A 17,735-nucleotide genomic window follows, 5' to 3' on the forward strand; every position below is an offset into this window, starting at 1 on the left:
TGTAAAATCTTTTTTGAGGGTACAAGTATTTTACATGTTCAGTGGCGTATCAGGGTCAGTTGCCTGAGGGACAAAAATCATTCCTGGTGGGCATCATTTTGGTCCTGTGTTACTGTCATAACTACAACGTGAAGCAAGAACAAAATTTCAATTGACCAATGTTTTAGCCTAACATTAAGGTGAAAGTTTGCATTTACCAGGCCAATTTTCAATTTGACACTATTTTTGCCTTAAGATAAAGGTAAAATTTTTCATTGTGGTGAAGATGACAGTGTAATTATGTTTAGACTAGGATCATTCACTACCATCAGAAACAATTAACTATTTATCTGTGCTATGTAATTTTAGATAATGTTGAAAATTGACCGATGCGCACACATGAGACTCTATAATATCATTGAGGTGCTGAACAGCAGCATGGATCTTTGACATCTCACTTTACATACTAATGGGATGACAGTTATTTAATTAAAACAATGCAGTGTATAATTTTATTTCCTCTTTTGTAGCAAAATTGGACTATACTTCTTCATATAATACATTGATCTTATAGGAAATGAGTCAAGGAAGCCAATAATCCCATTTAAATTTACATCATAGGTCTTGCGGTTCTGGCCAATACTATATCAAAACAAAACATTTCCCCCTCCTGTGATACATTGTACACATGGGGGTGAAAAACAACACCCATTATATATCATGTATTGGGATCTTCTTTATAAAACCCATGCCATTTCTCTTGTGTGCCAGCTTTATTTGTCTCAATATTTGAGTGCAAATACCTTATTATTTGTGTCCTGTGGGCATCCAAAATAACACAGACTGACAGACAATGAAAACTTACCTTTATTCAAGATATAAACGACAGTATACCATGCAACTCATATCCTACTGCAAATGATTGCTGTATGAAGGCAGAGACTTTGTGACCTGTTTGGCCATCCAAAATATGAACACAGACAGACAAACAAACAAAACTTACCTTTATCCAAGATATAAGCTACATTACTTTGAGCAACTTCATATCCAAGTTCAGCTGCAAACGAGTACTGCATAAGAGCAGAGTGAATATTGTGATCCTTGTATGTAGTGTGGGCATCCATTAACAGCTCAGACCACTTGCCTCGTTCAGCAACATTTTTAAACAACTGCAAAAGACACACAGAAATAGCAATATTATTATACTTGTTTGTGGTTCAGACAACTTTCTGTCATTAAATAACATGTTACATGATCAGCAAGAAGGATTGGTAAGATATTTGCCATAATGCTACTACAGCTCATGATAGTCGCTGCCACATTAACTTGCTATCTACTGAAGATAGCTGTCACATCAACCTACTATCTAGTGAAGATAGCTGTCAAATCAATCTGTTATTTACTGAAGATAGCTGTCATATCAACCTGCTATCTACTGAAGATAGCTGTCATATCAACCTGCTATCTACTGAAGATAGCTGTCATATCAACCTGCTATCTACTGAAGATAACTACCATATCAACCTATCTACTAAAGATAGCTGCCACATTAACCTATTTACTGAAGATAGCTGCCACATTAACCTGCTATCTACTGAAGATAGCTGCCATATCAACCTGCTATCTACTGAAGATAGCTGCCACATTAACCTATTTACTGAAGATAGCTGCCACATTAACCTGCTATCTACTGAAGATAGCTGCCACATTAACCTATTTACTGAAGATAGCTGCCATATCAACCTGCTAACCTGCTATCTACTAAAGATAGCTGCCACATTAATCTGCTATCAACTGAAGATAGCTAGCTGCCATGTCAACCTGCTATTATTAAAGATAGCTCATGATAGTAGTAAGTAATTTTTTTTGTATTTTCATTTTTTTTGACAAGAAACTTGTGATATATCACTAGAACTGCAAATTGAAGTTGAAGCTTGATATCTACTAATGATCGCTGCCACATTAACTTGCTATCTACTGAAGATAGCTGTCACATCAACCTACTATCTAGTGAAGATAGCTGTCAAATCAATCTGTTATTTACTGAAGATAGCTGTCATATCAAGCTGCTATCTACTGAAGATAGCTGTCAAATTAAACAATCTGCTATCTACTGAAGGTAACTGACACATTAACCTGAGACTTCCTGAAGATAAGAGTCACAATAACCTGCTATCTACTGAAGATAGCTGCCATATTAACCTGCTATCTACTGAAGATAGCTGTCATATCAACCTGCATTCTACTAAAAATAGCTTCACATTAACCTGTTATCTACTGAAGATAACTGTCACATCAACCTGCTATCTACTGAAGATAGCTGTCACATTAACCTGGGACCTCCTGAAGATAGCAGTCACAACAACCTAGCTATCAACTGAAGACATCTCCATGTGCTTTTACCTTTGAGTTAAGTGTACATGCATGATATTGTGTTTGGTTATTAAATGGCATAACTTGATAAGACAAAACTTCATCAGTTTTACCTATTGAATTAACATATCCCCCAAAGCTAGGATACCAAAATAGGTGACGAGCAACCAGATACCTTGATCAATTGGAGATGTTGGAAGTAATGTTTACATAATTAAATATGGCGCCCTCAGGCTATCACTTCGATTACCACAGCACTGGCCATCTGGTAATCTGGTGCATGCTTTGAGGTAAATGCCATGCCGTCATCACAGAATTGGAACAAACAGAACATATTTTTGTAACATTTGTACATGATGAATGTGCTTTGCCCTAAGGCATTTGCAATTTGATGGCTGCAGCACTGGTCACCAGACATCATTTCATTATATTAACTTGTAGCATGTCAACATCAAAGAATAAGAAGAAAAAACTTCATGATTGTTATTGTATAAAATTCTACCAAGTCGTGAATGTTTTTAAAAGATATTGGGGAAAGGATTCATCCGACATTCGTGTTGATTGCCCAGTATTGGTCATCTGTCACATCAAAATTGTGTATGCTTTAGGCTACACTGTCAACATGTGAAAATCAGAACAAAACTTGATTTTGTAGCATTTGTTCAAGTTATATATTTATGTACAAGAAAGTGGAACGTATCGCTTCGGGCTAGGACTGAAATATTGATAAATATGGGTCACACAAGGAGTTGAAGTACTTCAAAAACACAATTTTTCATTGTAATAAAAACATTATTTGATTGAAGCAATAGAATATATTCAGTTTTCATTTTAAAATAACGTAGTTACTCAATTTAGGCAGATTTAGACTGGTCAACATTTTCTAGAGGAATTGAAATATTTTTGAGTTAGATACTGAATATATTAGATCGGTAAAAGCTGCATCTTTTTTCAAAATCAACATTATTTAAGTCTTCTTCTTAACTTTAACAAACATACACATTAAGATGTCGACAAGTAACTTCTGAGATCAACCACACACCATCTAGCTTCACTTATCAGTCACTCACATCTGATTGGGATTGGAAGGAAAAGGCTTCTTCGAAAACAGACACTGACTTTACTCTAAAAGTAACCCATGACGCATTTAAACATCCTTGAACATTTATGCCCCTAATGTAGATTATATTAGAATGAATATTACTCCTAACTAAATGTAACTGCAGACCTGGTTAAATGGCCTAGAATGGTTAACAAAACATGATAATAAGAACTGTTCAGCTCTTAAGTGAGAATTTAGTCTACATATAAGAAATCTATAAACTTGGGAACAGCAAAAATGCCATGGTTTGTTGTTGGTTTGGAGAATTTGGTTGCTTTGCTTTTTTGTTTAGTTTATGTGTTGTTTTATTTGTTTTTACTTTTATTTATGACTTCACTGGTTGCACTATTAGCTGAAAAATAAACATAATGCGTTTTGCTTACGCTTTGCAAGCGCTCCTCATTTCTTACTGCTCCCAGCGAAGGAAAAACTGCGGATGAAATTGAGAAAACTGAGACTGCCAATTTGAAAAATCAACAAAGCAGTCTGTTCTATTTCAAATTTTTCCTAACTTCAATCAAATGCATGCAATAATATAATTGAGATTGAGCCATTATCTAAATAATATTTCTGTTTTTATACATTCAGGTTAATGCTTTATCAAATATGCAAACAAATAATGAAATTGGAGTTTGCACATATTGTGAAGAGAAAAGGGAACACAGCCAGATTCCTTCTCTACGTGTTCAATCTTACATCACTTTTATTCAATAAAAAGGAAGACAAAAATATACAGGTCTAGATCAGTGCCCCATATCGATGGTGGCACGCAAGACATAATTATAAACACACACAATATACAAGACATGTTAAAAGGTACACATGAAGGCCTAAATATAAAATTACAACCAGAATTGGGAATGGAATTAAAAAGACAAGCCTAAAAACAGACCACACATCCAGATAAAAAAAAGAAAGAAATATAAATAGTGATAAAAAGAGAAAATTAGGGTTCTAATAACTGTGGACTAATCCAGGAAGGCTCTTGTTTTGAATGAAATATGTGACTGGACACCACGAATCAGCCGTAAAGTCGGCCCGGTCAAAAATTTTTTATTTTGTGTTTAGAAAATATACATCAAAAGCTTTAAAATGGTATATCATTTGACTTCAAACGATATCCAGAAGCGGGGTTATGGTTTGTTGAACTCTGTTCCTTCAACAAAATTGTACCTTTTATTGGTTCTACTTGTGTCTCTTTTTCCACATTTCTGGTAATAAATATCAAACAGTCATAATTGGCGGTCATTCCAAATCATCCCCAAGTCAACGAGGTTCAGGAATGTCCTCTCATTGTTTATTGTTGGTTCTACATACCTAGACAAAATACAATGCTTTGTTATCCGCCACTTGAACAGGATTTAGCCAAAGCAAACAAAGACAAGAACTATTCTATAGAAATAGGTAGAAGCTTATTATCCTCTTCAGCAATATGATTATTGATTGGTTTAAACAGTGTTTGATGAGATACTTGTCGCACCGAATTGAGATAGCTATGAATACGACCATCACGCACATTTTACGCTCTAACTCGGAATACAATTTGCCGACTTTACGGCTCATTCGTAGTGTCCACTCACATATACGTAAAAAGATGAAACAATTGCCAAATTTGGAAGATTATCCATGAAAATTTTGAAGGTTGTCGGGTTATTGTACATTTTCAAGATGTCTTTTATACGATTGATATTGTCCAGTATAATGTATCCTCTTGAACCTACTTCTAAACAAATAAGACCAACTTTGCAACCAGAGTTTTCAATGTCAGCGACCAGGGGCATATTTATTGCACTTTCAAACATGAGCTTTAGCAACATTGAATTCAAAAAGGACAGTGAGTTCAATAATGGCCAGTTTTTTAAGATTTTTCCAAAATAAGCATATGTCAGGAATTGTTGTGGGGGAAGGAATATTATTTGCTCCGGTTATCAAGTGGGACAGAATTTGGGGAGGATCAACATCGTTAATAAAGCCCAATTTAATGGTTTTGACATTATAGTTGAGACTGTTGTTGTGTCGCCATGTAAACCGACCTTGTTCAAGGGAAGTTTTGCAATGATTAAGCACGAGGGCTAAAATATGTTCATGTGTGGTAGCTTCTCTTCTACTGTCTATAATATCATGTACCTTTGGATTGCCAAAGCACTACATTTGCAGTACTTACTCTTTGTTCACATTGAAATGTGGCTTAAGTGGAAGGTTGGAGAAGCTAGGCTGTGAAGCATCCAAAAGGCTTAGCTATGAAGCATCCAAATGAAGACAAATTCAGTTGAGTACCTCCTGCCTAAAAACCAAGAACCTCCTGGTGACGCGCAAAGTAAGCAAATACATACTGGTGCTGGGGTTAACATTTTTTAGTACTGTAATGTTGAGCAAATGGCTATCATGAGGGTTGGAGAAGTTTGGCTGTGGTTACAGTGGCATTGCCAGGGTAAGGCATGGAAGCATTTGCCTCTAAGCACCCCCTTTCCCCACCCGAATTAAAATAAGCATTTTGAAAATTGTCAGGATTTTGCTCCTCTAAAAATGTCTTCCCTCAAAAAAAAAAATCCTGATGCCACCACTGCATGGTTAACCAAACAAATGGAAGAGGAATTCAGTTGTGTGCCTTCCAAATCAAAATCTCGATCATAGAGTGTAAGGTGCATGTAAGAAGACGCCTCTCATTTCCTGGTAATAAGAACTTGATACTGGTACTATTTTCAAATATGTTTTATGCTGCTTAAAAATATGCAAACACAATATTTTCATGACACAACATTTTCACTTCCCACACTTATTTCTATCCAATTGTGTGTACAGCTTCAAAAACAAATGCACAATTCTAATGTTGTTTTTGTCTAATTTTAATATGCACACAATGTTATTGTAAACTTTAATTATTGAAAAATATTATTTGATCACATCAACTAAGATTGAAAAAGGGTAAAACTGCATATTGCTTCCATTCATCAAATTTATTGAAAACTGGATCATGAATATTCTATTGATGTAAACAATAAACTGAATAATGTAAATAGTACTGGTAAAATCAAATTTGACTCCCTCTCCAAGTCCCGAGTGCCTTATTAATAACTTGTTTATTATTCTCGTAGAAAATATTATTGATCTGTGAATACCAATGCCTGAAACCTAATAAGTGAAATAAACAAGTGATTTGATTAATTCATTTACATTTGTCGTACTGAGGAGATTGACTTCTTGATCTCTGTGCATTCTAGCTTCCCATTCTCTTTCCTCCTTTTCCCTCTTTCATTCTGTTGAGTTGTCTTCTTTCCTCAGCTCATATGTTCTTTCTCTGGTTCATTCCTCAAGTTCAAAGCTTTCCTTATTCCTCTCATTTTTGAAGTTTGATCACTTCTTGTTATAAGGTCAACACCACAGAATTAGAGAAGGAGCACAGAGACTCCATATACTGCCACGTACAATTGCGTCGTCAGCTATGGGGAGAAAATTGGGGGTATTCGGGTCCACGCAAACGGTGTGCAGAGACGAATGAAAACAATTCTGCGTCTCATCTTTAGGTATTGCGCGCATGTCGCATCAAGTGCGTCTCTCACATGGGCCCATCGTCCATGTCGCTTTTGCATGACAACATTTGCCTTGAAGATGGGTATTGAGAGGTTTGAAACTAACAAATTTCAAAATGACAAATTTCCATTCATTGTCAACTAACAATATATTGTTTATACACATGTTTCAAAAGGCAAACTAGTCTAGTTCTTCAGGTCTACTACACCAGAGCTGCAAGTTCACAAGCATGTTTTCAGGCAAAATCCTCTTAGCTGCAATATACGCATTGTGGTCTTGCTGCTAATCCCTATCAGGGTGTTCTAATTTTGGCACTTGCCCGTTACCAAATTAATAGATGTCTGCACTGGGTTAGTTGTAACATGGCTGCTGCTAAATATCTGGGCATCAAGTTGTTTAACAGTTAAGGCAGGTCGGAGGTGAGCATGACCTAGCGGTGCTTGATATTTTAACAAATAAAGGTGACACACAAGAGGAATGGTATTGGGTCTATAAAGGAGATACAAAGGATTGATGTAAGGGGTGTCAATTCAACTCCATGTGCATGATTTTTCTGGGGGGTGCCATATATGTGATGCAATCAAGCAAAATCAGTCGGAACTCAGAAATATTGATTTTGAGATATAGCCAAATAATGGAATATTTCCTTTTGTTTTCTGTTGTTTTGGAAAATCTTTAATTGCTCATATCTTTGGAACTGGTTGTTCAATTTTAATAGGGTTTTCTGCAAAATGCAGCTTTGTAAATGCTTTTTACTATCCTATAATTTAATAGTTCTGAGTTCCGACTGATTTTGTTTCATCGCATCACATATTATAGCCGTAACTCAAGAACTGCAAGACCTATGGAAATAGAAATGCAATTATTGTCTTCCTACTCGTTTGTCAATGTATTGGCATAAAAAAGTACACAGCAGTTTTTTGGTCAAATGACTTAAACTATAAAAATAAGCCTCCTGCTATCCCTCTTGCCTTTTATGTGAATGTTGAACTTTACAAAAAATATGTGAAAAAAACATCCAGGCAAGTTGAAATGCTTGCAGGGAAGATGTGGACCATATCAACTAGTGTAATCTGTGCTAGCAGGTAAGTTAGTAAAAAAACATGTGATGTGATCACGCAAATGAGTCAGATGTCGGTAATATTAATTTTGCGATATACCCAATAATAGTATTCAACTTCCTTTGTATTTTATTGTTCTGAGCAATGATAAAATGGTAATATCTCTGGAGACGTAAGTCTAATTATGTTGGGGCTTTCAGAAAAATAAAGCTTTGAGAATGGCTTGTGTAATAAAGTTGAAAATTGAATTTCTATTTTGATCGACATCAGAGTAATGTGAGCCCTGATCTTTGTGGATAGAAAGAGTACATTCTAACATGTAAAAATTCATGATTTGGACTCTCTTCTTGCCATGTATTTCACACTACATACACATCTACAATCTAAAAACAAATCTATTGGGCTTAAACAAAGTTAGGAACTTGGGACAACTTCTGTTAACCTAAACATGGGCTTATTAAGCTTCAAAGTAATGTATGTTGAATCTGATATCTTCTCTAATGTAATGCCTCAAGGTTTATAACCTTGAAGGTTTTCTTCTTTACAACATAACCACAATATATATGTACATAGTTAGCTATCAATAATCTTTGTGTTACAATCTAAGTGGGTATCTTAGACATGGCTGAAAATAACATCAATCTCAAAATGGATTTAGTTTCATGAATGTCCTAGGTTTTTTTAGCAAAGTTGGTTTCCCATTACTGCTTTTCTTAAACTTGAAACTGCTCAGATTATTTCCAGAGTGATCTTTAAGGGTTTTTTTTTTTTTCAATATTATTATAGTCATTGCAAAACATGATTTTAGGGACATTGTACTCATGAAAGCTGCTACAAACAACACACTTTGTAAAAGGGACCTCAATTTGAGTTGACCAGACAGGAAGAGTATTGAGCACAACATCTTTTAAACATAGTTCACATATCATATAAAAGTTGATAAAGGGGCAATTTGGAGAAGAAATGATATCATTTAAGTAATTCTATACCACCCGCTTGTAATCTCACCTGCAAAACACAACATGATTAATGCAATTGCATGTTTATTGCCATATGACAATAATAATCAACACCTCCTATATACTTTATCAAGACAATGACCTACAATCCCCATCAAGATGTATTTGATGTGTTTTATTGCATATTAATTCCATTTCTATAAGAAACTGTTTTTAAATCTCTGAATGTCTCTGTAACAGAGACTTGATATCAACACACACCATGCTTGGAATCTGAAATCCCAACGGCCGACCCTGGTTAAGACATGTAATACAGCAACATAAAATGATACTAAGTCAATAGGTGGATAATTTAATGATGACATGGAAAGGATACAACGTATGTAACTTAAACTAGCACCTTGTTTGACTACAGGTTCAATGTCAGCATGGTCAATGCCCAGGTATTGTTTCATGTTACATGTATGCTACATGTATCAATCAGGTTTAACACTGCAGAATAAGTCAATAGACCATTTCAAACCTCATTCGGAAATCATCGGAAATTGTTCGGAACTGAGACATGTACTTAAGCAACCAACCATGTATGAGCACGTCAGGCTAGAAATCTCCTCAATGTTGAACAAATGTCAAGGGAGTCTATTTCAAGCTATTTCTCCAAGATGACGAATACCAAGTGGCGAGTGCCATTAATTTGGACCCTTTCCAACAAAAATGCAGCTTATTTAGCCAATGTCAACATAGGGTCATCAGGTAGAATATTTTCCTAGAATATCAAATACCTTCCTCCTTGGTGAATATTTGTTCACTTTAGTTATGAGGCTGACCCCGTCCCATATACGATGCAAATTAGTCCTAAAGTTGGCCCATAAGATTGGTACTATTTCAAATTTTGTTCTCTAGTGAGTTGTCTCACAACTACCTGCTTTGCCAAAAAATGACTCATAACATTGTGTATTGATATAAAATGGAGTGCATGCAGTTGAGCAAAGCACTTACTTGGGCACTGCGCGAATGGATCGCGCTTATGTGAATTTATGTGAGCATAACTTGAGACTTCATTGATGCGTGCAGTAACAAAAACTTAATAATTTTTGCCAGAGCCATTAAGTGTCAAAGGCATGCGTCGACCTATTTTATCTGAAATTTCCATGTTGCTTAAAAACCAATAAAATGTAGAGGAAATTGAATGTTTATATTTGCTATAGAATTCAACATTAATTTGAGTAACAATCAACTCATTCTGGATAATAACTTCACATTCCAACAATATTGATCACATATAGTTCATATTTTTGTGGGCAATATGACTTGGATTGATACCTTGGGCTATTATTATACAGCTACTACAGTATCTATTCATTCAAGTGTGATACATTTTCCTCTTATTGTAAAAATAACTGACTCAACTGACTGTAACATTTGAGATAATATGTGATCAAGCAAAATAAGTTGGCAGTCAGAAATTCTAGTTTGCTGATATGGTAAGAAATGTGTCTGTATTACCCCTTTGTTTTTGTGATGATTTTGAATTTTGAATTAACTTTCTAACAAAAGGTGGTGGAAACATGCGGTTTTCAAAGAAATCAAGCTATAAAATAATAATATTAGATATTATACAAATGTGAGATTTGATTTGAATTGACATCAGACTCATTTTACTTGATCGCATCATAAATGTGTTGTAAGAATTATTGGAATTGTCTTGAGTCTCCAACTAAAAACATATTTGAGAACTATGTGTGTTTAAAACAGGACACTTACAATTTTCTTGTTTCTACAACTCAACATATTTGTTTTCATAGCAGCTCTCTGATATTTTTCTTTTTTCATAACTATACACTTGGGTCCCATAGTAATGTGATGGAGGCATCACACAACCTCCAAACTGATGGCAAGCAAACAGAGGATGGCAGCAAGCAGAGGAACTGACTGGTTGAGAGTCTTAAACTAAAAAAATTAAAGACGGGTTGTGTAAGTGATCTCATACAGGAAGAGAAACCTGTAAAAATAATATCAGACACAAAGAGTATTGTGGTAGGCTAGCCTTTCAAATTTGCTTGTACCTGCTTTTAGGCAAAGGGAAGGGAAAGAAGGAAGGAAGAAAAAAGATGAAGAGAAAAGCTGTTTATAACCTGGGAGGAAAAGCCGACAATCAATTGAAAATTTTGACCTTTCATATTGAAGATATGGGTTTTTTCCCCCAAAAGACCTCATTTTTGTTGGTGTTTACTTCGAGTACTGTTAAATATCAAAAATATCCATCTTTAATCATTTGCCATAAAATGTGTATTACATTGCAAATTTCAAAAAATCAAAATTATTTGATATCAGAAGGACATTCTTCGATTCAGAATGCAATTCGATATGTCTGATGTGCTCTAATGTCCCACAATAAATACTGTCCAAACGCTCATACCCCGCTTTATGGGACTAATTTAGAAAATACCTGGGTGAATCATCCAATTTTCTCGTATTGTTTGAGCTGTGATATAGCATGTGCAAGCCATCTCTAATAAGTATTACAGATATGGCAGTGGATTGCACAATCTGTAAGTGTAATCAGTGTAGCCACCTTGCTGATTATCATGATTACAGCTACCCACGAAAGTACATGAAGCTAATTGTAGCTAAAAGGTTATGTATACAGGTGTCTTTAATTAGATGAATCAGTGAAATGGGACAGAAGAGTACACATTTTGTATAATAGGAACAGTCTGAAGAAGAGCCACCTGTTCTCCGGGCCCCGGGGGGGGGGGTACTCGAGTTTGTTTTGGTAGGGACGTGCCGCTGAGAATTTGAAAGTGGACCCATAAATATACAAATTTTTAAAGAAATTTGGACCCATTGATATACCAAAAGTCAAAATTTTCGGGTGAATTTAACCCAAATTGTCTTAGTTTTTGAAAATTTTGGCTAGATTAAGGAAAAATTGGGCTATTTTCCAAAAAAAATTGAAAATTTTGAAAAAAGGACACGTAGGCTTTGAAAAAGGGGTCATTGATATACCAAAAGGCCGAAAATGCTACCCATATTTGCGGCAAGTCCCCATATGGTCATTTGTACTGAGTACCACCCCCCTGGACTCCGGGCCTGTACTTCGCTATATTGAACCTTGTATGTACGTATGGTTGTAGAGTTATTGGCTGCTTGCATTCTAAATAGACACAAGGCAGCCTTTTTTTCATTTCCCCCGCGAGGAGTGAAGCAGTTCATCATCAGTGTGCTAGATAAGCAAAAAAAGGTTAAGCGAAAAAAAGAAGAAAATAAAAGCTCAAGGACACTGTCTATCTGGCTTTAGAATAAATGTTCCCATAAGATATGTATCCCCAATAGCATTTGTGTGTGTAAAAATACTCACTGCATATTGACAGACAGTTACTACTAATGTTTTCATTCACTGGGGGAAATTGCATTACTACTGTGGGGGTCTGCTTGTGGCTTCTAATCCCTCCATGTGCTGCTATTAAGGAGTTTGTAGTACCATCAAGATAAACAAAACAAGATAAACAAATAGTTCTATCATAGTAAAATGCTTCTAAATTGAGTACCAATTTTGAAGGTATTGTTTTCAGTACTTTCATTTGAAATTTATTTCAATTTGGTCATATTGTAGGAAAATGTTTTAAATTGTTCATTTCTTCCAACCTTTTACAATCCACATATTCTTTGATACTATATACAGAAGAATTTGAGCATATATATATTCCCAGTAGAATGCTAAGTGGCATTGTATTTGGCTGCAGGGTGTGAAACAAAGCCTTTCCCATTGATTTTTAGTATCGGAAACACTATAGGGACATTTCATAGCGGAACATGAATCTCATGTATGGAGTAATTTAGCTTCATAAATTGACATATATATGGGAGCATTGTCACCATCACTTGTCGTTTAGGTGATGATGACCATTTCTTGAAAAAAATAAGATATAGGTGTGGAATGATGAACAACTTCTGTGAAATATTGGATATCTAAAATATCTATATGCAAAAGTCTTTTATAAGCAAACAAGTGCACCCACCCAGGAGTATTGAAGTCAAAATGAGGGCACATTTGTGTGCATTTATTTGTTCATTTGTTAGGATTTCAGTGTGAATCGGTTCATGAAGCTAGTCAGCTAATGGAGATTTGTGTGAATAAAAGGCCATTTGGGTGAAAATTCACACAGCAATCACTAGTAGAAATTTAAAATGAGAATTCATTCAAAAGCGATGAGAATTGGGCAAAACTATGAGAATTTCTCATCCAAATGGATGAGAAGTGGTATTCCTGTCTCCAGCAGTGGTCTTGAATAGAGGATCAAAGATTTGACTAAGAAAGAGCAAGATGGGTAAAGGAAGCGATCTGGATTCGCAAGAGAGGGGACAATACCATGAACAGAGACAAGCGCACATTCTTTCTTAGTCACATCTTTGATCCTCTGCTTAAGACCACCGCTGGAGACAGGAATACCACTTCCGGGAAAATCAAAACATCTGGTCGAGGTTCCCTATCTCCAAGCAGATGGATCAATAACACCATCAATGCTTTGAGAAAGCCAGAAGGTTTCTGGCAAACTGTCAGCAGAAAAACATAAGTTTTTCACTTGGTCTTGACAAATTAACTCTAAATAGCTGATCATGGAAACAACCTGTCACATTGTTTTAAATGAGAAAATTTAAGATGGTAATTAGTATAGCATGCCCTGATCAGTCCCACAAGGTGTAAACCCAAGTTTGATAGAAATGAGAACATTTTCAATTCTCATAGTTTTGTCAAATTCTCATCATTTTGAAAGAATTTTCATTTTAAATCCCCCTAGTGACAGTATATAATATGCAGGAATAAAAATTCCTACTTGCTGCTTTAAGGGGGTACTACACCCCTCCTGGCCAATATTGTGCCTATTTTTGCATTTTTCTCAAAAATTATAGCGCATTGGTGACAAGTAAGATATGTATATTATAGGGGCAAGGACTACAACTACTGCATTGAAAAGTCAGCAACTCAAGGCAAGTAGTTATTGATTTATTGATCAAATATTGGTTTTCCCTCATTTTTTACTGGAACTCCACAACTGTTGTATGTGTTGAAATAAAATTTTCAGTGCAGTAGTTGTAGTCCTTGCCCTATAATATACATATCTTACTTGTCACCAATGCGCTATAATTTTTGAGAAAATGCAAAAATAGGCACAAAATTGGGCAGGGTGTAGTACCCCCTTAAGCAGTACGTGAGTCATATATACCTCATCTACTGAACTTCACAACATCATTTAATCATTGTACAAAGTTTACAATTATAAATATTTCTGACCAATAACCTTCAATGGATGCAGCTAGTAGCAATAAATGCTTTGTAAAACTGCCTAGAGCATCAAAAGAGATGTTCAGAATGCGTGTTTGAAGTCCCTCTACTTATATTTTATTTATGTTGCCTTTCAATCGGTTACAAAAGACTTTGATGTCAGACTTATTGTTTACATGTGCGTGAGAGCCTCAATAGAAACAACTCATAGTAGCTTTTACATACTACAACCTTGCCCTTGAACAACATTGAAGAACATTTTTGCCAATGGCTTTCAATATGCAACCTTGTTTATGAGCCTTCTAGTCAACAGCAGTGAGTCCATTCACATCAGATGTAGTCAATCAAAAGGAGTCGGATGTCGCAAAGTTTTTATAGTATTCATTTGTACTTTGTACAGAACTTGCACTGTTCGCTCGGACCAAGATGCCTGACACTCGCAAGATTGGAGTGCTTGTGGTTGCTTATGGCCCACAAGTATGTTTAGTTGCACTATTGTGCTATTTCGGGGTGGAACTTTTTACCCAAATAAATATGACAATTTATTGGTGTATTTTTATGCCTTATGCATTATTCGAGGATTTTTAAAGATAAGTTTACAATTGGACAAGTGTAAAACATGCTTGCCATCTTTTGACAATTGTGTTTGCATGACATGACCAGTGGCAGTACCCCAGGGACGTGTGACATAGCACTTGTTTTGTGCCAAGGGAACCATGTCAGGCCCTTGCTGATACTACAAAATGCCTCGATGCTGCGTGGTTGGATAGCCGCTTTAAACACACACCCTCAAGGAACCAGTTCTAGCATAAAAAGTGATTAATACAATGTTATACTGTTCCTTTGCCATAGGTTGGTTCACTCTATAGCACAAACTTTGACAAAAGAAAGTATCTTCCTCTTGTTGCCTTTACAAGTTACATCTCTTCACCATGTGAGGGTCATTGAAAAACAGTTGACCAAAGCTTTGGCAAAGAAAATAATAAGTAAATGATAAGATGTACCCTTTCACCATATTAGAACCAAAAGCCTAGACCAATGCTTCATGTAATTATTTCAGAAAGCGAAAGCCTGACTGACACTTCAAATTCTCCGACGCCCTGATTTTTTTGACACCCTAATCTATCAGTCTGCATGTGGACATGACTACATAAAAGTTTGAGTTGGTTCTGCCCTAGACAAGTGACTGATTTACCTGATCACATCTCGAGTAGCGTTAACATTGCCACCCCAAGGGCTACATTTCCTGATCACCTGTCTCCGTTATGTTGGGATGATGAACTTATTTTGTTAATTCAAACGGGAAAATAACAACATGAGTGTAGTCACGTACGATATACATACAGTTTAATAATGCTTGGAAGGATAGAGACTTGACTGCGGAAACCTGTATTACCCAAGGTGGATTTTTTCAAGGTTGTTTAATAGTATCCTTTCAAAAGTTGCTATTATTTCATTAGTTAATACTCAACTAATGAACTTGGTGTTATCATTTGTAGAGGCTTCAAGGAATGCATAATGTGCACTATTGGTCTCGGCTGGCCTAGATAGAGCAAAGAAAGGAAAGAGGTTAAAACAAGGGAATTGTGTGACTGATAAGGAAAGCAGTGAGAGGAAAGAAGAAAGTTAAGAAGAGAAGAAATAAAAATTGTTTAAACATAATGTTACGTGACTTGTTTATTTTCAATGATAAAATATATTTGATTTTTTAAAGAGAAAATAACATGTGTTAAGTCACGTAAAAGGGTCATTCAAATTGTTCTGCATCAATCATTATAACTTCAGTCAGCAGTTGCAAACATGACATGATTTAAAAATATCTAGGATCTGTTTCTTTATTTTTTCTTATTTTGACTAACTTCACCAAAAATATTTGAAATTTGGGCAAAAATCAGGCTTTTTATGATTTTTTTGAAAATTAAGCATTTTTTGACCATTTTGGTGCAAATTTCTCAAAGTTGGTCAAAATATAAAAAAATAAAAAAGCATATATTTTCATCAAGTTTTTAAAAACTGATAAAAAACTTTTTTGGCCCAAGAATTGTTTTGTTACGTTTAATGAAAAAGGGCCAAAAAAAACATGTTTTTTGGGATTTGGAGCCAAAAATGAGCATTTTGGCCCAAATTTGACCTCACAGATGAATTTATCAAGTCTTTGCCAATCTAAATATGAATACTTTTATATATTTTAGACCAACAATTTAGCAGTTATGAGGCCCGAAAGTTTCCATAATTCCATGGTTAAGACCAACCTTAAATTTACATTGCAGGTACAGGGTGTAACAATAAAATTTGTACAATTTTGAAAATTAAGAATGACACAAGTATGCCGCTTATTTTGTGGTTTGATATTTATATGTCTATCAAGATAATTTCTTTAGCCACCAGCTAAGCTTTGTTCCAATAAAATCGATGGTATAAAAGTGAAGATATGGCCAATTATGTAATCTTAAAATCGCTTGGGCCACTTTTGTCTAAAGTGTTACAAAAGTGACTGAATAGAACCATGGACGATGATCTTATGATAGGTAGTTTTAAACAATGGGGTATTCGAAATGGTAGAAATGATTACATAATAGAATATCTCCTTGAGTTTTTGAAAGTCACAACTAAGCACTGACATAACAACCTCATTTACTAAATCATGGCTGCAGCTCAACAACTTCAACCCCAATTCACGTTGGAAGAGCGTATTTTTATGGTTGTGACATCACATGGAGTCAAGCAGAAACCATAAGATTGTTTATAGCTCATTTTCCAAACTCACGTCTTCCATCAAGGCATACAATTACATATAACTATGAGAATATGTAGAATTTGTTAACAGAAATGCTGGCAATAGTGGTCGCCCCAGAACAGCTAGAAGCCCAGCTGAACTTAATTTTAAAATTTTATTGTTTTGTACTTATGGATGCAAAAACTGTTCTCAGTTTTACCAATGATATCTCAGGGATATGAGAAATTACTTTATTTATAAGATAATTTGAAAGAAATTTCATGACTTTCATAGATTTTAAAGAAATATCATATTATTATTAAGTTCATGTTAATAATGAAGAAACACCACTTACAATTCTTTTGTGTCAGTTCTTTGATGTTTAATGCACGATAAGCATTTCTACACGGTTCAAACTTGATATGCGCGAACATGGCAAAAGTGGCCCAACACGTTTTCTGGACGTTTTAATTAATCGGACATAACTTTTGGACCCAAGCTAGTAAAGAAATCAACTAAACGTCTTCTTTTAGCCAAGATATTACTGACTGTATTGCATATAATATTTGTGCCATAACTCTTTTAGTTTTTTCCTGAGAAGTCAAAATGCAATTGTATACATTTTATTGTTACACCCTGTATACATTGTATGAATCAAAGGCACAACTTTAATTTGAACATAATGCTGTCTTGCAATTAAGAGTGGAACAGCATAATGTTTAGGGTA

The 17,735-nt window shown here is 35.3% G+C and overlaps 1 protein-coding gene across 1 annotated transcript in view; it reads right to left on the reverse strand.

Moving 5' to 3' along the window:
* The window catches only part of LOC140156785 (protein sel-1 homolog 1-like), a 243,091-nt gene that overhangs the window by 152,456 nt on the left and 72,900 nt on the right, over positions 1-17,735 (reverse strand). Inside the window, exon 15 of the mRNA XM_072179767.1 lies at positions 983-1,148. Coding sequence (XP_072035868.1) covers positions 983-1,148 — 166 coding nt within the window. The remainder of the gene's footprint in view (positions 1-982; positions 1,149-17,735) is intronic.

This window comes from Amphiura filiformis, chromosome 1 (assembly GCF_039555335.1).
Source record: "Amphiura filiformis chromosome 1, Afil_fr2py, whole genome shotgun sequence".
Lineage (NCBI taxonomy): Eukaryota > Metazoa > Echinodermata > Ophiuroidea > Amphilepidida > Amphiuridae > Amphiura > Amphiura filiformis.